This window comes from Moschus berezovskii, chromosome 20, assembly GCF_049115385.1.
Source record: "Moschus berezovskii isolate FMDL1 chromosome 20, NW_MosBer_1.0, whole genome shotgun sequence".
NCBI classification, from domain to species: domain Eukaryota; kingdom Metazoa; phylum Chordata; class Mammalia; order Artiodactyla; family Moschidae; genus Moschus; species Moschus berezovskii.
In genome coordinates, this window is record NC_142479.1 from 62398854 (window position 1) to 62420309 (window position 21456).

General features: G+C 55.2%; 2 protein-coding genes and 1 pseudogene across 2 annotated transcripts; 2 read left to right on the top strand and 1 right to left on the bottom strand.

Moving 5' to 3' along the window:
* Window positions 1–1831: 1831 nt before the first annotated feature.
* Window positions 1832–5157, bottom strand: LOC129538598 (proteasome assembly chaperone 3 pseudogene; annotated as a pseudogene).
* Window positions 5158–5512: 355 nt separating this feature from the next.
* On the top strand, window positions 5513–15384 carry P4HB (prolyl 4-hydroxylase subunit beta). The gene is made up of 11 exons (XM_055408323.2): window positions 5513–5728; window positions 6804–7010; window positions 8357–8490; window positions 8625–8762; window positions 12193–12297; window positions 12485–12610; window positions 12794–12994; window positions 13116–13236; window positions 13320–13501; window positions 13587–13673; window positions 14460–15384. Exons 1-11 carry the CDS (start codon window positions 5578–5580, stop codon window positions 14538–14540), a joined length of 1533 nt encoding a protein of 510 aa, XP_055264298.1. The 5' UTR covers window positions 5513–5577; the 3' UTR covers window positions 14541–15384.
* A 4532-nt stretch (window positions 15385–19916) lies between these two features.
* Window positions 19917–21126, top strand: PPP1R27 (protein phosphatase 1 regulatory subunit 27). Its single transcript, XM_055408337.2, has 3 exons — window positions 19917–20259; window positions 20339–20489; window positions 20772–21126. The coding sequence occupies exons 1-3, from the start codon at window positions 20070–20072 to the stop codon at window positions 20893–20895; spliced, it is 465 nt and encodes a 154-aa protein (XP_055264312.1). The 5' UTR covers window positions 19917–20069; the 3' UTR covers window positions 20896–21126.
* Window positions 21127–21456: the final 330 nt, after the last annotated feature.

Consider the following 21456-nt stretch of genomic DNA (forward strand, 5'->3'; position numbering starts at 1 on the left):
ATGGGAGGAGATGGGGACCCTCCCTGCAAGGAGTCGCAGAAAAGTGCCTGGGGAGCCCTGAAGGACTGACTGCCAAGGCAGGCATGTGCCACTGCCAGTCCTGCTACCTGGCAGGGTCTCTTCAGGACCTTGGGGTAGCAGGGATGGTGCTACCTCAGCATCACCCCCAAGGGCACCCAGGAACTAAGATACCCCTTACCGACTGAAGAAGGAGAGGGCAAATAGGAATCCCCAGTTCCACCCAGACAGGTTGAATCCAGAAACCCCGTTTCATGGCTCAGTGGCAAAACTTTTAGGGTGAAATCTCCCTTTGTGCTCAGCTGGTGAGAAAAGGGTGTGCCACACCTAGGCTGCTGCTGTCCGTGTGCCCGCCCTGGCCACACCTCCTGGAGGCTGCCAATTTTCCCAGTTCTCAGCAGCAGGGTGAGCCCTTGAAGGATTTATTGCCAGCTGAAGCAGACCAGGAAGTACCCTTTCACTCCCACCCTCTGGCCAGTGACCACATGCCATGCCAGGATGGCTCCCACAGGGCTGGCTACTGCTTGGCTTTCCTTACCCCAGGGCCCCTGTGGGCTTCTGGAGGTGGGGCCCTGTGCTGGGTACCAGGACAAACTGCCAGTTTCTGCAGCAGCTGGCCCAGACATAAATCCAAGAGTCGCAGCCACAGAGGGCAAAGACCCTAACCAACCTCTCCTGGGACCACCAGCCTCAGGCAGGGGAAAACAGACTGCACAGCCCTGCGTTCCCAGGCCCAAGGCCTTTCTCACAAAACTGAGATGCCCCTACCTCTGAAACAGCCCTACCTTTGGAGGCGAAAGGCTTCCAGGCAGCAGCTGTAGTCTCAGCCAGCCAGAGGAGCCCCAGGGCCAACCAGAGCCCCTCCAACTGTCCCAGTCCACTTCCTAAAATGTCCAGTGAACATTTTCAAATCTCGGGTTAACCTGTACTGTCAGCAATTTGGTTTATTGGGCAAGGGCGTTCGGAGGCTCTGGCAGGCCAGAAGGGCTAGTAAGACTGTCTTGTTTCCAAGCTTGATTTTGATTCGTGAACTCAGACCCCAAGTGCCAGGTTGGACAGGCACCGTGCCAGCAGCCAGGACTTTGCTCTGGTTCCTCCCCTGGTGAAGGCTAACATGAGGTGGCACCTGTAGGGCCAGCATGACGTGTCTCCCGGGTCCCAAGTCCCTCCTGGTTCCACCCCAAACCTGTCTGTACAGCTCAGTGCTCCTGAGCCTGGCCTCCCCACCCTTGTGAACCAGCACCTGTGGCCCTCTCCACGCCCTCCTGTCCATGGCCCTCAGTTATCCCCAAGCTTTTGCCCCCTCAGCCATCCCCCACAGGGACCCTTCCTCCACTGAGGAGTGTGGCGATGGGCACCAGATCAGCGCCTTTCACGTGACTACTCACCAGTTACTGGAGCTTACTAGAATCTTCACACCCAGCACTATCATGCTTTATAACCCAAGTCCGCTTCAGTCTACCACGGCCTCCCTCACCACTGCCCCTGGTTGCTGTGTCCCAGCTCACCTGTGTGCAAACCTTTGTGGCCCATAGCACAGCCCTCGGCCCCCTGCTGCTGCTCCACAGTAGAAATCTGCAAGTAAAGACGATCCCTGGGTGTTCATGAGCTTGCTGTTAACTCTCAATACCTCCAGTTGGGTTGAAAAGGAGTAGCTTTATTCTGAGAATGCTTTTTTCACACCACGTGGAACGCAGGATCTTAGTTCCCTGACCAGAAATCCAATCTGTGTCCCCTGCAGTGGAAGCCTGGTCTTAGCCACTGGATCACCAGGGAAGTCCAGAGATCTTGATTTCTTTTTATTGGAGGGGGATATGCATTTATTTTTAATTAAAAAGTTTCCCCCAACAATTGAGGGCCATGACTCATTCTGTCAATTCTCATACACGTGTAGCTGTCTGGACCTGGGGAGGAGGACTCACAACTTTCTCAGGACATGTTTCCTGTCCTCCCTCCACAGGGGACGTCAGCCTCCAAACCAAGGTCAGCCGAGGTGTTTGTATTTCTTCCAACTTCAAGGGCCAAAGCCAGAGAGAGCTCCTCCTAACTAAAGGAGGACCTTCAAATCCTTGAGAGGGTGTCTGAGTTGCTGCATGGCCCTCCTGGACAGCAGGGGTGACCATGCCAGGGTCATCACACCTGGCATGTCTGGATCACCTCCTTCAGAGCCTTCACCACCTCCATGCTCTTGTCCTTCATGGCCAGGGCAAGGAGAACTGCTCTCTTTCCAGCTTCTTGAGACACGAATGCCACCAGGTTCTTTGTGAAGACATGGATGAGAGGCTCATCCTTCCCAAGGAGGACTTTAGCGGTCAGCACAGGCTTGCTGATGTCCCTGGTCACATTGCTGGGTTCCAGGGAGGCCAGGGTACCTGTCTTCCCCAACTGGGTCACCACCACCAGGCTGTGACTGCTGAACGCTGTGCAGACCACCTGGGTGGGGACTCCACATAGCACTTCTGTCTTCTGTCTGGATATCACCAATGGTTTACCTTCCATAGCCGAGTCTGCTCAGTGGCACCCAGCCACCCGCCATGCCGCCTGCGCTCACCGCACCGAGAACTCTGAGAGTAGTCTTTATCAAAACATTTGATCACTCAGTTGTTTAACCAGTGAGCACCTTCTCTGGGTGTGAGAGACCCCTGGAGGTTATCCTGAGCCAACTGTGCTGGGTTCAGAGATGCTAGAGCCACAGCTAGCAGGTGGGTAGGCTCTGCCCTCCAAGGACACACAGTCAGTTCAGGGCACTGGCATGAGTGTCCATGGTTTCATCACCTCTTCCTAGAGTTGCCCTTGAAAGGCCTGTGAGTGGCCTTAGGAAAAAGACACTAGCCCTCCTCTCAGAGCCAAGGCCTGCAGAGGTGTACACTGAACCTGGCCTATGTTCTGGGGGACAGGCTGCACCCCTGCACCTCACCCAGCTATTTACCAACCCCAGAAACTGGAGACCTGGGGCTATCCCCATACCTGGCCTCCCTCCCACTTTTTGGGAACCCTGCTTCCCTGCTCCTGCCCAAGTCAGTGCACAGGTTGCTTCATGATGGGTGACTGTGCTTTGAGAAGGTACATCAAAGCAGACAAATGGTGAAAGTATGTCCCCACCCACGCCAGAGCCCTGGTGAGGCCCTGGTCCTCACAGAAGGAGGACTTGGCTGTGTCCATCTGGGCTGCAGAATAGTGGCCCTGTCATCACCTGCATCAAGGTGTGTCCCAATTGCTCTTGGTTTTGACCAGGAGTTCAAACTGAACCACAGTGAGGCTCAACCATTGCCAGCAGTTCAGATCCTTGCTGTCTGCATCTGGTCTGTTCTTCTCCTGGTCCCAGTAGTCTCAACTATTTACCATATGCTGTGAGGCCAAGCTCCCTCCAAACCGTCACCAAGTACATCTTCATTCTGTTAGCCGAAAAAACTATAGTTCCCAAATTTAGTTATCTATACTCAGATCTCATGCTGCTGCTAAGTCGCTTCCGTCGTGTCCGACTCTATGCGACCCCACAGACGGCAGCCCACCAGGCTCCCCAGTCCCTGGGATTCTCCAGGCAAGAACACTGGAGTGGGTTGCCATTTCCTTCTCCAATGCAAGAAAGTGAAAGTGAAGTCACTCAGTCGTGTCCGACTCTTAGCCACCCCATGGACTGCAGCCCACCAGGCTTCTGGGTCCATGGGATTTTCCAGGCAAGAGATTTCATGAGTGCCTCTGAAATCAAGATGTGGTACAAAGATCCCTTGTCTCAGGCCCCAAATTGTGGTCTGTAAAACAGTTATGGCAATCACAAAAATGTGGGAAGATTGGGCAGGAGACATGAGGCAGTTCCCACCGGTTCGCAGACAGCAGAGCAGGGCTGTGATACTTATTATGAGCCCTGCCTGCTCTGCCCAGGCCAGAACACGGCAGTGGGGCGGAGGCTGCAGACACATATTCACAGCCTTTTGTTTCGGGAGGCCCAACTCCTGTAAAGTACCCCACAGGAGGTACAACCACTTCCTCCTGACTTGCTTTACTGGTACTGGGGGAGGGGCACAGAGAACCTGGTCTTGACCTTCCGAAATTAATATTCTAGAAGGAATACTGCATAGGATATGGGAACACATGCCCTCAGGAGCAAGGTGTCAATAAATGCAAACTCTCTAAAGTACAAAAGCATACTTTTTGTTTTACCATTTTTAAAACCAAGGTGTTACTATAGCCAACGTGTACATTTAACGTAGCAGTGTCTCCCTCCTGCCAAGTTATTAAATCGATGATGAGTCTTAAGTGGGGGTGGCATTTCACAACCGAGGAAGTGAACACAAATGGAGAAGAGTGTCGACGGGGTTGCGGGTTGGGTTTTGAGCCTTTGAGGGCAAAGCGCTGCTCCGTCCGGAATTGTGCCGCCGGACAGAAGCTAACATGCCGGCCACGCATATTATTTTAAATGCTCTGAAGTCACGTTAAAGAAAAAGAAATCTGAAATTTTAATACTTTCACTTAACCCAACAAAATATTCCAACGTATCCATACAAAAAGTCATCAAGGGAATATCGTACACTCCTCTTCCATCCTCAATCTGTCTTCTCTGTGTTACACTCACTCCGGGTTACACTGCCCGGTCGCACTGTAGAGCTCAGTGATAGTGGCCGCTAGCCAACCCCGTGGCGGACTGCGTAGGTTTACCCGGTCGCCTGAAAGCTTCCCGGAGGCCGTCTCGTGGGAGGCAGCCGGTAGGAAGGTAGACAGATGCCCACAGTGGACGGTGCCGGACCGTAGCCTCTCACCAAGCGAGTGGCCCCATGCCAGGCACAGTTCTGGCGGGCCTTGCCGGCTCCTCCATCGTATTCCGCCTGAGGCCGTCCGCGGCCCCTCGAGCGCTGCCCCTGCGCCTCGCTCTGCCTCCACCGACTAGCGCCCTGGCCACTGACGGAGGCCACCCGGGCAACGCCCGCAGAAGAGACCAGGCGCTACCGCAGGCGCCGCACGGGCCTCACGCGCGCCGGAAGCGCGTCAGCCCAGCTTCCGGCCTGCAGAGCCGGGGGGCGGTGTCAGGTGGGATACGCGGTCCAGTCAGAAAGCAACACGAGGGGTTTCGGAGGCGGAAGCGTGGCTCCGCCCCTCAGCTGAGGACTCCTCCCCACTGCCACGTTCGACAAAGGATCGCGCGGGGAGCGCGCATGTCTTGGCCAATCAGAAGCCGTAGAACCCGGGTCCCCGAAGGTAGCAGCCATTCCAGGCCCGGGGAAGGTGTATGAGTAAACCACCAGTCACAAGTCGAGAGAGAGAAAGTTCTCCTCCAGGAGCCAGTGAGATACCGGGAGAGAGTACGAGCGCGAGCTCCTCGACCAATCCCGAGCGAGGGCGAGGGAGGTGCTTGTAGCAATTCCGAATCCGGGGCCGTGACTTGTGTGGGCCCCCAATGCGAGTTCAGCGGAGGCGGGCCCCAGGCCCCCCCGGCCAATCGGAGGCGTGCATGGGCGGGCGCGCGCGCGCGGCGGCCGGAGTTATAAGAGCGGGACGGGCGGCGCGCGCTCTCGTGGCCTGCTGTCCTGGCGGCGCCAAGTGAAGCGCCGCGCCCGTGCCGACATGCTGCGCCGCGCTCTGCTTTGCCTGGCCCTGACCGCGCTATTCCGCGCGGGTGCCGGCGCCCCCGACGAGGAGGACCACGTCCTGGTGCTCCATAAGGGCAACTTCGACGAGGCGCTGGCGGCCCACAAGTACCTGCTGGTGGAGTTCTGTGAGTGCCTCCAGCTCGTCCATCCGTCCGGGCCGGGCCTCGCGGCCACTCGCGGGATAAAAACGAAGCAGGGACAGAGGAGGGGGCAGGGCCACCGGGGTGGACTGGGGAACGGAAGGGGGCTGGAGGATGGGGCCCTTGGGTGCCCTTCCCCACGCTTCCTTCCCCGGCCCCGCTAGAGATAGGCTGGAGTCTAAAGGGGTGTCAGCGGGCCACCCCTAGACGCGCTGACTTCTGTCCCTTGGAGAGGCCCATCTGTAAGCGGAAGCAGCTCACAGACCTGCTGTCAGCGTCCCTACGCTGCCCGCGTCCTGGGGGCATCCCTCGTGCCCAGCTGGACCTTGATGATGACCCAGGGCAGACATCCTGGATGTGCCTTTGTGCCTGACGTCCACACGGCAGGATCCCTCTGTTAGCCTAAGAAAAGTAGGGTCGACTCAATGAACTGCCACAAATACGAAGGACTATGCAGGGGTAGCCTCCGAATTGCTCACCTGGACCAGTTCCCGGAGAGCCCTGCCCCTGCCTACATCACAGTTCACCAGGGACAGCTGTTTTCTGATAAACAGTGTTGCCCACCAGAATCCAAAACCTTTGTTTGTGTTCGTAAGTGTATGAGCCCTGACTGTCTCGGCGAAATCTTGGGCCCAACACAGCCACTAACCTGAGTTGAGAGAGAATCTAAAGAACTTGTGTAGATGTGAGTTTCTGGCTGGTGTGCGCAGATGTGTGTCTCATAGTTATTACTTGTCAGTAAATATACAGCAGCCATGGTTTTAGCTTTAACTTCTTAATGTGTCTGGTTCCGAAAGGGAAATTCTAGGACCCGGCTGCATTAACTGCCTGCAGGTAGTAGGAAGTTATTAGCCATTGAAGATGAGGGAGAGCAGGGACCAGTGGTTTGTCTTTCGTGCCCCCTATCCGATATGGCTCAAGAGCATCCACAGCCCCTGCATTCAGAGGTGTTATCCTGGTGCAGAAATAAAGATCTCATGGAGGGAGGTACCAAAGGAAAAGGGAAGGGAAGCGGTGGAGTGGGTCAGTGCTGCTTTCTAGGTCTTGCCTTCTCTCCCAGACGCCCCATGGTGTGGCCACTGCAAGGCTCTGGCCCCGGAGTATGCCAAAGCAGCTGGGAAGCTGAAGGCAGAAGGTTCCGAGATCAGACTGGCCAAGGTGGATGCCACTGAAGAGTCTGACCTGGCCCAGCAGTATGGTGTCCGAGGCTACCCCACCATCAAGTTCTTCAAGAATGGAGACACAGCTTCCCCCAAAGAGTACACAGGTGAGAGCGTGGTGCTGTCCTTTCCTTGCTGGTAGACAGGGTCTTGGAATATAATAGGAGATTATTCTCCGACTGGGTTCTAGGGTCTAGTTCAGCCTCAGGGTTGTGTGAGGAACGTTCTCTCAAGTGGAGAGGGTCATCCCACAAGGTGGCTAGCCGACTGAAGCTTGTCCTCAGGTTGACCAGTGTGGGGGTGGGGGGAGGCTGAGCAAGTGGAACAACACGTTGTGTGCCTGCCACCAGGGCAGGTGTGATGGCCTTTCACAGAGGCGGGGCAGACAGAGATCAGTGGGTACAAAGCTGGGGCTTGTGGCGGTCGTGGTAGAGCTCAAATCCAAGCCCAGCTGCACCGGCCCCTCCCACAGTTGCTGCTCAGCCGCCTCCCTGTGTAGCCCAGTTGGTACTGGTGACAAAAGGGGAATCTTTGTCTATGAAACCGGTTCCATGACTTATCCGCCCGAATCATTTAGAGCAGCCCGTCTTGTTCATTCTGACATCAGCTCTGATCTCAGTAAGCTGCTGTTCTGTTGCTCCCACTTTTACTTGTGTTCACTTTTGGAATGGGAGTGCCATATGCAGAGTTACCACAATCCTGTCATTAACGCTGAGCTTCTGTAGATGAGAAAACCCTTTCTGATTCCTCCTATAACTGATAGCACAGCTTTTATTAATTCTAGGCAGAATCCTTTTAAATGTGAGATTTGGCAACCCCATTCCAGGTCAGACTATGTAGTCACACAAGGGGATAAAGGGCAACTGGTCTCAGTCTTGGGAGGAGCAGCTTTTTTCCTTCTCGTTTTATCTGCCGTGGTGGCGTGCGGGGTCTGGTCTCTGCCTCTTGCCAGTCCAGGAGGTGTGTAGGTTGAGTGACTCCTGACCAGTCTGGGTGCACGAGGCAGTAGAGCCCATCCTGCTTTTTCAGGGGAAAGCTGGTCTCGAGACTGTCTTGCTAAGCAGCCCTTTCTTCCAACCCTATCACATCGTTAAATAAGACGAAGCTTAGTGTGAGACCACTGGGGGGAAAGTACGCGTGTGTTTAGTGAACTTAAATTTATCAAGGAAAATTTATAAGATGCAAAAGTGTTAGAGGAAAAACAGGTGACTTATGATCTGTTACCCAGAGGTCACTGCTGCCTTTCCCTTCTTTAAACACATCCACAGTCTCCCATATATACATACTACAAGCCTTTTTAACCTTGGAATTTGGGTAGGTATGTAGACAAGATGCTTTTCCTATGGCAAGGTGATGTTTTGCTCTGGTTTTGGCAGAGAGCTCGGACAAGGACAGGTGGGGAGGGTGGGTGCATTCCTTATATCAAGTGGACCCTCCCTATGTTTGGGCGCAGCCGGCCGAGAAGCCGATGATATCGTGAACTGGCTGAAGAAGCGCACGGGCCCTGCCGCCAGCACGCTGTCTGACGGGGCTGCTGCAGAGTCCTTGGTTGAGTCCAGTGAGGTGGCCGTCATCGGCTTCTTCAAGGTAGAGGCTTTTTAACTTCACCCTGGGTCTTCCTCTCACCTGCCGTGGCCTGGGCACTGTGGTCTCCCCCATTGCTGACCAGGGAAGGGGTCCTCAGCATTGGGACGGTGGCCACCTCTGCTTTTTCTCTCCAGGACGTGGAGTCGGACTCTGCAAAGCAGTTCTTGCTGGCAGCAGAGGCCATTGATGACATCCCCTTCGGGATCACATCTAACAGTGACGTGTTCTCCAAATACCAGCTGGACAAGGATGGGGTTGTTCTCTTTAAGAAGGTGAGTGCCCCCCTCCCCCACGCAGTGGGGAGTTGAAGTTCTGGGCTGGTGTCACCTTTGAGGACCTTGCCCAGGCAGCACTGGCTGCTGGACTGCGGCCCGCCTGTTATCAGGGCCCGTTTTGCAACGTCAGGTAGTAGGAGCCTCTTAGACTGTGGCCTTCAGCCCTTCAGCTGTGGGCCCTATGTCCAGCTTCTGTATTGGCTCCATTGCGATAGTTTATGCAAGTAGCTTGAGAGAATTAGCTTTTTAAAGGAAAGCTGTGGTGAGACATACATGATAAAGTTTAGCATTTTAACCACTTTTAAGTTTTTAGTGGCATTAATTACATTTGTGGTAACATGCAGCTGTCACTTTGTTTCCACGGTGGGGTATTAGTGGCATGTGTTCCCACTCTGTTGCAGAGCTGGGCCTCAGGGCTCCTGTGGGCTCCTGCAGGCTGCCCTGGCCCCATGTCTGTTATGCTTGGTCAGGAAGAGGCCGTGTGTCTCTTGACTTCTCCGCACTCTTGCTAGGACACAGCTGGGATTGGTGTATGTGCACAGCAGTTGGTGGGTGATCGGGGTCTCTTTTTTTATCTTAGCCACCCGATAGTGGGCTTGGGGCTGGCCGAGCACGCATGCTCTTGGGACATAGCTGTCCCTGGATTGGGTGCAGAGTGGAGGAGGAGGGAAGGCTATGACGGGGGGAGCTGGGCTGGAGGTGCATCTTCAAGGAGAGGGGGTGGGCCTTGGACTCCTGTTTCATTCCCAGGGTTAGAAGGTAGTTGTAAACTGAGTGATGAGAAAGGACACAGTGTTGGGGCCAGTCCCCCCGCTGCACTCCTGGGGGCGCTGCTGAGCCTCAGGCACCTGGCGGTAGGGAGGACAGCCCTCCAGGGTGCACTGGGTTCTGGGGTGGCTTGCTTTCAGCTACTTCCGAAGTCCTTTCCTCTTCCTCAAAACAAGAGGTATTCTTTACATTCTTTACTCGGTAACCATCCTCACCACATCCTTTGAAGGGAACAGAATTGCTAAATTAGTTAATTGTCTTCCCAAAGGTACCCAGGAAGCTGTTATTAACAGCTGAGGAGCAGCTGATTAGGAGATTAGGAGAAGACCCAGCCAAGTTGGATGGAGTTGAGTGGAATAAAGGTCCTGGGGGCCTTGAATAGAAAGTCTTGGGTGTGTCCTCCAGTTCTGGGTGAAGGAGGGGGAGATTCAGGCCTGTGGCGCTTGCAAACCACTTTTCATCAGCTTGATCCACAGTCCTTTTCCATCACCCTTTTGATGATGGTTCTGGTGATCACATGTCCTTGAAGGTTAAGAAGGATGCTGCTTTGTCTACAAAGACTGTAGTCATGGTTGCTCATCTCTTCTCGGCCTCAAGTCTCTGGTATCTACACGGGGGAAGGGGGACAGTGAGGGGGGCTTCCCTCTTCCACTTGCTGGCTTCTGGCAGCCATGCTGGAATGTCATGCTACCTTGGGCAGTTGTGAGCAGGAGCCTGGCAGAGCCCACGGGCTTTGTGCTGAGGCGTCAGTTGGGGTCACAACTGCAGTCGGGCAGACAGCTCTATGGATGAGAGGAAGAAGGTGCGGATTCCCCGCTGGCCAATTGTCCCCATTCTCCGCCTTTACTTGTTCCTTCAGGCTGTTTGCCTAGTTCCTCAGTGTGAGCAGAGTCTTCTGTGTGGGCAACCCTGAGAGATGGGACTCCCAAGAATGGCCAGCTGCCACTTGCAACTCTCAGTCCGAGTCCCAGCTTGGGTCTGCTTGGACCACTGGTTTGAGAGCTGATCGCCCTGTGTCTTTGTTTGGTATTCACTTTGTTTTTCTCTTTCATCTTTGAAGCCAGGGGCTTAAGAGTGGGGGTGGGGCCTTATTTTTGTGACATTCTCATTGCACCCTGGTGAGGTGGCTTCTGCCCAGGGCCCCAAGACCTCCCGTGGCTGTCCCCAGATAAACAAGGGCTGTTTGTTTTTCACCAAAGCAGACACTGCACACAGTGTAACGTGGCACCATTACCTCGACCAAGCTTGTGTCCTGATAGAGACACGGCGGTTTTGGAGGAGCGGGGATGGCCGTCTGTTTGCCTCTTAACGGGAGATCTGCTTTATGCGTGATGGAGCCTGGCCGTGGCCAGCCTCTTGCCTCCATGTCCTTCTTGTCGCTCTGCACCTTCCCATCACGGGTGTGGGGAAGGCAGAGCCAGCTTCAGCTCTATATAAGTGGGGTGGGAATGGAAAGTGGCTAGTTACTTTGGGAAAATGCAGAGGGAAATGACCAGGCAGGGAAGGTGAGTGGTTTCTCTCTTTAGGTCCCATCGCAGTTCACATAGGTGATGGGAGGCTCGCTGACCAGCCACACAGGCTGAGGCACGGCTCGGCCTCCTTGCAGGGAGCTGTGTCTGCCCCACCCATTCGGAGCTGGGGCCACACCTCTCAGCTCTGTGTCTGCAGCTTTCGCTTTTCATGACTCCAGGACTTTGAAACTTTAATAAGAGTATTGAAGTTCCCGAAGACGTTTTTTTCTGGTGTGGAATACCTACCCGTTTTTATTGTGTCAGACATGTTAGAACTGAGAAATTAAAAAAAAAACTTGTTCGTTCTAAAATAACAATAATAAATATTACATGTTATCAAAAAAGACATTTTGGGAGGAAATTCCTTGATGGGCCAATGGTTAGGAATCCATCTGGGATTCAGTCCCTGGTCGGGGAACTAAGATCCCACAAGCTGCGTGGTTTGGCAAAAAAAAAAAAATTTTTTTTTTTGTGAAAATTAGTTTTTTCCCAGACAATGTTTTTGTGATCAGGGTGGTGTTTTAGCTATCTGCCGGTCTCTGGTGTCTGTCTGAAAGAAGACAGCTGTCTCTCCTGTTTGCCTTCAGTCTGACGCAATGTCACACGCCGTAACGCATACTCTGGGGGGGGAATGCATGACAAGGCACCTGCCGTCTGAGCATGGTTGTGAAAATCAGTCTGACCTTGTGGCCGCCCTGGAAGGGCCTTGGGTCCACAGGGGTGAGGCCCACATTTGGAGGGCCACAGTTTTAGGGACTTGGCAATGAGGGAGTCCCCTGGCACCCCACCCAGGACGTGGGGCTCTCATGGCTTGTCAGGAACATGCCGGGGCAGGGTTTGAGCCAGTTTCTGTGGTCTCAGCGTGCGGGAGGCTGCCTGCTGGTGTTCGTGGGGAGTCTTTGTGCACTTCTGGTGACCTCACTGTTGCCTACTGCGCAGAGGAGGTGTTCCGGCAGCCGTCACCTGAGTTTTTGCTTTGGATGGAGACATGTGGGTCCTGCGGGCACATCCCCGTCACCCACCCACTGCTCTCACAACCCAGACAGGAAAATGAGGCTGTAGACTGCCTTCCTGGCTATGGTCAGCCAGCCAGGGCCACAGGGGGCTTTGTGGAGAGCCTTGGCAGCCATGCCTTTCTCTGTCCACAGTTTGACGAAGGCCGGAACAACTTTGAGGGGGAGGTCACCAAGGAGAAGCTTCTGGACTTCATCAAGCACAACCAGTTGCCCCTGGTCATCGAGTTCACCGAGCAGGTGTGTCTCTGTGGCTGATCTTGCCCTGGTTGTGTGTGTGTGTGTGTGGAGGGGTCCTGATGTTTGGTCCTGGGGACCCTGACTTAGAGGGATTAGATGTGTGGTGGCCTTGGGGCCAAGGAGAGAATAGCCCGTGTCAATAGCCTGGTTTGTGTCTCAGACCAAGTAACCTGTGTTTCCAACGCAGACAGCCCCAAAGATCTTCGGGGGGGAAATCAAGACTCACATCCTTCTGTTCCTGCCGAAAAGCGTGTCTGACTATGAGGGCAAGCTGAGCAACTTCAAAAAAGCGGCTGAGAGCTTCAAGGGCAAGGTGCGTGCTCCCTGTGACCCGCGAACGGCTTGGCATCTCTGGATCAAAGGCTGATCGGCGGGTTCCTCCTGCCTCGGGACAGCCTGTTTTAGTGTGGGGTCCTGGTTGTTGGGGAGTGGGTGGCAGGGAAGTCTAGGGAGCCCTCATTGTGCAGTGCCATCAACGTGCATTTTCTCTCCCAAGATCCTGTTTATCTTCATCGACAGCGACCACACTGACAACCAGCGCATCCTGGAATTCTTCGGCCTGAAGAAAGAGGAGTGCCCAGCTGTGCGCCTCATCACGCTGGAGGAGGAGATGACCAAATACAAACCAGAGTCAGATGAGCTGACGGCAGAGAAGATCACTGAGTTCTGCCACCGCTTCCTGGAGGGCAAGATTAAGGTGCAGACCTTGTCCGGGGTGGGGCTGCTGAGGATCCTTGCGGTGCACAGAGCAGCTAGGTGGCAGAGGAGTTGAGTTCCCAGGTGACTGCACATGCCTGACTCCTCTACTCGCCCTCCAGCCCCACCTGATGAGCCAGGAGCTGCCTGACGACTGGGACAAGCAGCCTGTCAAAGTGCTGGTCGGAAAGAACTTTGAAGAGGTCGCTTTTGATGAGAAAAAGAACGTCTTTGTAGAGTTCTGTAAGTGAGGCCCTCCACTCCTCTGGGCTTGCTGGGGCGGGGCACTTGCTGGCCCAGTGAGACGCAGAACAGCTTTCTTTCAGATGCCCCGTGGTGCGGTCACTGCAAGCAGCTGGCCCCCATCTGGGATAAGCTGGGAGAGACGTACAAGGACCACGAGAACATAGTCATCGCCAAGATGGACTCCACGGCCAACGAGGTGGAGGCAGTGAAAGTGCACAGCTTCCCCACGCTCAAGTTCTTCCCCGCCAGCGCCGACAGGACGGTGCGCCCACCACTGAGGGGTGTGCGAAGGAGTTGGGGGGCTGTCGGGGGGACTGCGTCTCACATCTCATCCCCCCTCCCTGCAGGTCATCGACTACAACGGGGAGCGGACACTGGAAGGTTTTAAGAAGTTCCTGGAGAGCGGTGGTCAGGATGGGGCTGGAGATGATGACGTAAGTGGTTACTGGACCTGGCGGGTTGTGGGGGCTGTGGGGCGTGCTGCCACGCGGTGCTGCTCAGGGTGGGGTGGGGGGTTGGAAGGGTCTTTAGGCTCCACTGTTGACTCCGGACTCTTCGCAGGGACATCCAGCATGTTCTCTGTCGGCTGAGCTACTCAGCCCGGCATGAGCTCAGTCCTCTCAGCTGGGGGGAGAGGAGGGGATAGCAGAAGTGCTCCTGGGCCGAGAGGGTGGGGCTGGGTAGGGTGGTGGAGGGAGTGGTCAGTGCAGGCCCCCGGGCCCGCCTGGAAGAGCAGGGATGTGGGATAGGGCAGGGATGTGGGACAAGGGGCAGACCTGGCTGCAGGGTGCAGTGGGGCAGGGTGGGGGCAGTGAGGGCTGCCAGGGCCGAGTGCGCTGCTGTGATTGGTGGGCCGTCACCAGCCCCGCGAACTCCAGGACTTGAGGGGTGGACATTACACACCAGTGGCTCCCTGCTCAATCTTCACACTTGTGCCGTGGATGGAGTAGGTCCAGGCACTCACCCACTCGACAGCATGGGGTGAGCTCACAGAGCACCTGTTCTGCTTCCACCCTATATTGTGGGCAGGAGCCCCCATGCCTCGCTGTCCTCCGGAAGCCCACCCCACACACCCACGCATCTGTTCATAGAGACCAAAGTTGGCTGCTTGTGTCTGAGTGCCAGACTGGTCCCTAGTGTCCCCGGCATGGACGTGGAGCCTTAGCAAACTGGCCCAGCCTGGACTTCTCACATCCCTTCCCTTTCATCCTACGTCCCAGGATCTGGAAGATCTCGAAGAAGCAGAAGAGCCTGATCTGGAGGAAGATGATGATCAAAAAGCTGTGAAAGATGAACTGTAATGCAGAGAGCCAGACCTGGGCACCAAACCCGGCACCTCCCAGTGGGCTGCACACCCAGCAGCACAGCCTCCGGACGCCCGCAGACCCTCCCGGCGAGGGAGCGTCGATCGGAAATGCAGGGAACTTTTCTGAAGCCACCTTCACTCTAACACATGTGCAAATCTAAACCCGTCTTCCTTTGCTTTTCAACTTTTGGAAAGGGGTTTATTTCCAGGCCAGCCTAGCCCATCTTGGTGGGCCTATTTTTTTTAAATCGTGATGTACTTTTTTTGTACATGGTTTTGTCCAGAGTGCTTGCTAAAATGTTTTGGAATCTCACGCTGGCAATGTCTCTCATTCCTGTTAGGTTTATACTATCACTGAAAAAAAATTCCGTCTGTGGGATTTTTAGACATTTTTGGACGTCAGGGTGTGTGCTCCACCTTGGCCAGGCCTCCCTGGGACTCGTGCCCTCTGTGGGGCAGAACCAGGCAAGGCTGGACGGGTCCCTCACCTCATGCGGTGTTGCCATGGTGGAGCGTGGCTCCTGCATCATTTGATCAAATGGAGACTTCCGGTCTCTGTCACAGGGCACCCCCCCCCCCCCCCCCCGTGAGCGGAGGGTGCGGCTGGGCCCACGACAACCCAGCAGCCCCCTCCTTCCCCAAGCCAGGGTCCTTATCGCTCTGTGATGTCCAGGGTGGCCTGAGGCCTGCACCAGGCAGAACCAGGACCCTTCGTTTCCAGGCTGGGAGACGGCCAAGGATGCTTGAGCTGAATCGTATGTTGACACTTCTTCAGGCATTTCTACCACAATATTGCAATTGGACACGTTGACCAAATAAAGTTAAAATTTTCTGCCTTTTGTCGCCTCTGCCTTAAACAACTTTTAGGCACGGGGATGGGGATTGGAATTGTGACATTCTAGGGAGAGGAGGTGAGCTTGGGGCTGCTCTTGTTGAGCCATCTCTTTTTTGGATCGTGGCAGACACCCAGAAGCATGTACACATCCCATGGGCACCATGCGTGGAGCTGTCACCGCGCGAGGAGCTGACACCATGTGTCACCTAGTGCACGTGGCCGGGATAGAGGGAGGGCTGCCTCCTGGCCCTGCTCCTATGCTGTCCGACTGGCTCACCTGTGCTGGGGGTCTGCAGCCTTACCTGCTGTGGGCACCCAGTGTTCACAGCATGGATTCTGCCAACGTGCCATGTCAGGACATGACAGCTAGGGGAGCGCAGGTCTGTTGTGCAAGAGTACCCCCTCACCTCACCCCCCGCAGCTTAGAACCACTGCAGCTTTGGATGAGAAATCAGGGACGTTCAGACTTCAAGAATGCTGTACTCAGAGACTTCCCTGGTGGTCCAGTGGCTAAGACTCTGAGCGCCCAATTCAGGGGGCCTGGGTTTGATCCCTGGGGAGGGAACTAGATCCCACAAGCCAAAACTAAGAGATCCTACCTGCTCCAACTAGGATCCAGCAAAGCTGGAGTAAACAAAAAAAATTTTTTTTAAACTGCTGTGCTCATCACTAGACCTTTGTGTAAAAAAGAATCTGATGTTAAGAGAGCCAATCTCTTAGTTTTTACAATGTAATTTGACTCCTTAGAGCCTCTGCTTATGCATAGTTTGTATAAGGAAGAGTAGTTCAACTGACGTTTCCTTCCCCCTGCCCCGCCAGACTAAAAAACCAAAACTCAAAAACTATGACTCAAAGCTGTCATCCTGGCTACAGTGGCTCATGGCACCTGAACCTGGACTGGGGACACCTCTTGGGCCTTGGGGTTCCACAAGGGCTCTGAGTGGGACATCCACAGGGGCCAGCGGGGTTTGGGTGGGCATCAGAGCCCAGCCAGGGCACCCCTGCCAAGGGCAGGGTTTCCTCTCTCTTGTTCTGTGCACATGTCTGTAGGCACAGTGGGACACTGACGTTGTTCCTGGAGGGAACTGGGGTGGAGATCGAGCCCGCTTTGGGAGGCCAGGAACAGCAAATGTGGCCAGGTCTCCAAGGAGCCCAGGCTGTCACTCCACATGCTCCATCAGCCCTCCAACGTGCTGCCCAGAGTAGGAAGGATGGGTGCCTTACCCAATTCGTAGCCCCTAGTTCTGATGCTGCCGGGGCCTTCGAGATGGCTGGGGCATGTCAGGCATGATGGTGAGACTTGATATGAATGTGCTTCCCTTGGTGGTCTCAGTCTGCAGGGAGCTGTGTGCGTGTGTGTTACTTCCCCCATGACCACAGCTACATTCCAGCCAGAGGCCTGTGTGTCTGCTCTGTGCCCTCAAACCCCAGGGCTGCTCCCTTTTCCCACCTGGGCTGCTCCCTTTTCCCACCTGGGCATGTGGTATACAGCTGGTGTTCAGCAACAACCTGGCATTAGCACCTTGGGCAGCAGCAGCTAAGCACTGGCTTGTCCACACACTCCGTCATTCGCAGCAGAGTTCCCTTCCCTGGTTCTCAGGTAGCCTGTGCTGGGGCTGTTCCAGGGTCTGTGTGTGTTGTGCCTTGGTCCAGTCCTGCTGACCCGGTGAGACATGTATTCGCGAAGTAGTGAGCTCAGGCACTTGGAGGTTCCATGGGAGATTTCCGGGGAGATGTTAGCCCTGCCCTCCAAAATGGGAGAGGGTTCCCAGAGGCACATGTGTGGATTCCGGAGAAGCCCATCCAGGATGGGCTGAGAGCAGGGCTGTCCGGAGTCCCAGTTGCGAGGGGTGGGCTCTGCCCAGTGATGGACGCTGGTGAGCCCGCTGACCAGCTCCGTAGAGCCTGGCCCTCCGCGCAGAAAGTCTGGGAGCAGCATTGCTGCCCGGAGCACGGCGTCCTGTCATGTGCTCCTAGGAGGGGGGGTGAGTCACCGATAGCTTTCCCCTTTTGCCCAGGCAGCTGATGAGCACATTCCTGGGTCTGGGATTGCTGGGAGGTGGCGGTTGGAGTCCCAGACCAGGCAGGGCTGGTGGATTAGCAAGGTAACTTTGTGGGCTCTGGGGTAGGCAGTCAGGGCTTAACAGCCTAGGGCGTCCCAATCTCTCTCTTCCTCTCTACAGGTGGTAGGAAGCGATTGGCCTGGAACCTAAAAAGCAGCTGCTGGGCCTGTGTACTGGACCCTGAAGTTCTGGCTTCGGCATCTGCCGGAAGGCAGCCGAGTGGGCCCGCCCAGACTCCCCTCCAGGCCCCTGGCTTGTTTTCTACTGGAGGCAGACCTCTGCTAGTTGAGTTTCCTCGGACTTTTCAAAGTGAGCGTTTTCCATTAACTGTTTCGGTTTGCTTCAGTTCTCCTGAAAGCAGAATGTTCAAGTTGTGCAAACCAGGTCACTTGACAAGTTCACATGGGCAGAGGCTCAGGGACAAAGCTGTGTAAATACAGGTTTGGTGCTGGTGTGGCTGTGCGAATAGCAGGTTAGACTGCTCATGGCTGGCTTCTGCCAAAAGTTGCTACAGGCTGTGTCCATGGCTTTGAGGACATGTTTCCCAAGTTGTCACCAGAATGCGTTTCAGGCATCTGTCCCTTCTCTGATCCAAATATCCAAACAGAAACCTCAAAGCCCAGATCCTGAGCTCTCTCAGCTCACCTCTAGCAGGATGGAGTGGGAGGGTCCTTCTTGGGGTCACTAGTAGGCCCACCCTGATGGTTTGCCCTATCTGGCCTGAGGCCTGTCACTGGCAGGAAAAACCAGGCTGTTGGTGGCAGCTTCTTCATCCAGAGTTCTTTCATTTGATCCTCTGAGCAGGGCAGGCAGACAGAACTTTCCACAACAGCAGAAAAAACAATCTTCACATCAAAGGAAAGTTCTGTCTCTGTGTACAGCATGGTACTCTGTCTCTGGGCTTCGTGTAAACACGCTGATAGAAACTGTAGATGCTCGTAAGTGACACAAGTGACCAAGAGTTAGGATCGCCCAGCACTACACTCTGAGCCCGAAATGCAGGAGCCCTGGGAACCACCCATCCCTTGGGGCCCCACAGGGCCTGGGCCGGTTGGAGTTTCCCAGGGAACGTCAGCGGCACAGAGGCAGGAGGAAAAACCCCATCAGGGCAGTGCAGTGTTTTCTGCAGCATTTGACCCAGGGCTTTGCACCTGGAGTGTCAATGAATTTGTTGATTTTGTTGGAACAAGATGAACATGGTGGTGCAAGGGCTTCTCATAACCAAGTTCCTGCCCCCCACTACAGACTGCTGGCCCATCTCCAGCATCCAGGTCTTTAGTGACTGCCTGGAGGATCTTGTCAGCATTAGGGGCCAAACCGTGCCCCTCAATATTCATACGCTGAAGTGTTAACTCCCAGTACGCCCGCATGTGACCTTATTTGGAAATGGAGTAGGGTGGGCCCTACTCCCTGGACACCAGTAGGCTGGACTCCTTATTAAAAGGAGAAATTTGGACTTCCCTGGTGGTCCAGTGGTTAAGAAGCTGCCTCCCAATGCAGGAGACACAGGTTCAACCCCTGCTCTGGGAAGATTTCACACACAGAGGGGCAAATAAGCCCTGTGAGCCACAACTATAAGAGCCTATGCACTCTAGAGTCCATGCTCTGCAACGAGAAGCCTGTACACCACAATGAACAGTGGCCATTGCTCACTGCAACTAGAGAAAGCCAGCGAGCAGCAACAGAGACCCAGTGGAGCCAAAAATAAATACATAAATAAAACTTAAAAATGTGGAGAAATTAAAAAAAAACATTTGGTTGCACTAGGTCTTTGCTAAGGCACGTGGTATCTTCTATTTCCGTGCAGCATGCAGGATCTTTCCCCGTGGCACGTGGGATCTAGTTCCCTGACCAGGGATAAACTCAGCCACCTGCATTGGGAGTGGAGAGTCTTAGCCACAGGACCACCAGGGAAGTTCTGCACTTTGATTCTAATCTGGGAGGTTTCCAAGCAGAAGGGCAGTGCCACTGAAGCCCACGTTTAGGGAAAACTCCCCTGACAGTGATACAAGCCATGACAGAAAGTGACAAATGACAGGGAGATGGGCTGGGCTGGGCCTTCTTCTGTACAGCTTCTCCTGTGCTTCCTCAGGTGTGGGCCATCCCCTTGCCTTCCCAGTGGGCAGAGGTGGCTGTGCTTATCACATATCATGAGCTTCTCCCCAAGTTCTCGATATGGAGGGAGACCCTGGTCCTCAATGACCTTGGTTATCTGTCCTCCTTACTTATGGGCCTTGCCCTTCCAGTGTCTCTCCTGCCCTCTGTCAAGCACCTTCGAGGTCCAGTTGTGGGGCAGGGAGCAGTGGCCAGGAAGGATCTGACCCCTTTGGCCAGGCACAGCGACAGGTGGGCTGAAAGATGAACCCTAAACATGATCCTGAGGGCAGGGCTGGAGCGGCTCAGTTTCAGCCCCTCCGGTGCGAGCATGACTGCGCAGCTTTATATAGCTCTGCCGGCCCTATATAAGAAGAAGGTGCCCTGGCCAACGGGAGCACGGAGAGCATTGTGGCGGCGGTGCTGGAGGTCACCGTCAGTCAGAAGAGCCTGCACACAGTTCGGGTCCGTGCACCTTCCTTCCCCGAGCAGGAGGGTCCCCACAGGGGTGGCCCAAACCATAGCTGCCAGGATGCCCAGCAGAACAGCCCGCTATGCCCGCTACAGCCCAAGGCAGCGGCGCCGGAGGCTCCTGGCTGATCGCAGCGTGCGCTTCCCTAATGACGTCCTGTTCTTGGACCACATCCGACAGGGCGACCTGGAGCAGGTGGGGCGCTTCATCCGGACTCGGAAAGTCTCCCTGGACACCATCTACCCCTCGGGTGAGTGCCTGCGGGGCCAGTGAGGCTCTGTGGGGTGGCAGGGGAAGGCCTGAGCTTTGACCCCTCCTGTCCTGTCCAGGCCTGGCTGCCCTTCATGAAGCGGTGCTTTCTGGAAACCTCGAGTGCGTGAAGCTGCTAGTCAAATACGGGGCAGACATTCATCAGCGAGACGAGACAGGCTGGACACCCCTACACATCGCCTGCAGCGACGGATATCCTGATATAGCCAGGTGAGAGGGTGGCCTCCAGGATGTAGTCCCCCAAAAGGTGGCCCTGCTAGTGTAGCTAAAAACCCTAAGGGCTTCCGGAATCTCCTTTCTGCCCTGTTGCCTCCCAAGAGCAAACTGCAAAAGTTAGCGAAACTTCCAAAGGGTCGGTTTCTTTCTCCTCACCTCACCTGGAAAGAGAAAAAACAGGTAGATATCAGAACCGCAGGCTGCTACCCTCAGGCAGGGGTGAGCATTCTCCAGGTCACATTCCCTCCTCAACCAGGGCTGCCCTTTGCACCCCAGGTACCTCATTTCCCTGGGGGCAGACAGAGAAGCAGCGAACGACGATGGAGATCTGCCTTCAGACCTCATTGACCCGGAATTCAAGGACTTGGTGGAGCTATTCAAAGGGACTAAGATGGACTGAGCCCAGCCCTGCCCTCCCAGGGCGCTAGCCCTGCCTGGAGAAGTCAGGTGCCCATCTCCCCCGATGCCAGGAGTGCCGCACCAGCGGGGCTATGGGCCGGCCAGACTGGCCAGGACCCCACACCTAGGCAGAACCCCTCCCCTCTCCCAACCGCGGCCTGGCTTTTTCTTCGGGTGATTTTTTTTTTTTTATTGCTATACTTTTTACTTTTTCAATAAACGTGATTCCCAAGCCCGTGGTGATGGCCTGATTACTGGGGACCGTCCTGTCCCGGTCTTTCCGCTCCGGATGCTCCGGTGGTCAGCGGACAACCGCCATCCACTCTGGTCTGGGGATCCGGCAGTGTCGGAGCAAGGAGCTAGAGTCTCGCGGCTCCCGACCGCCGGTCCCTGCCGTCCATCGATCCCGCTACCCCCAGGCCCTGTCTGTCCCAGAACCCCGACCCCGCTGGCCCAGAAGACTGTCCTCGACATCCCTCGTCCCCGGCCGGCACGAACTCCTAGAACCCCTCAGTCCCCAGCCTCTCTGTCCCAGCCCTCAGTCTCCGCCCCTCCGCGCGCC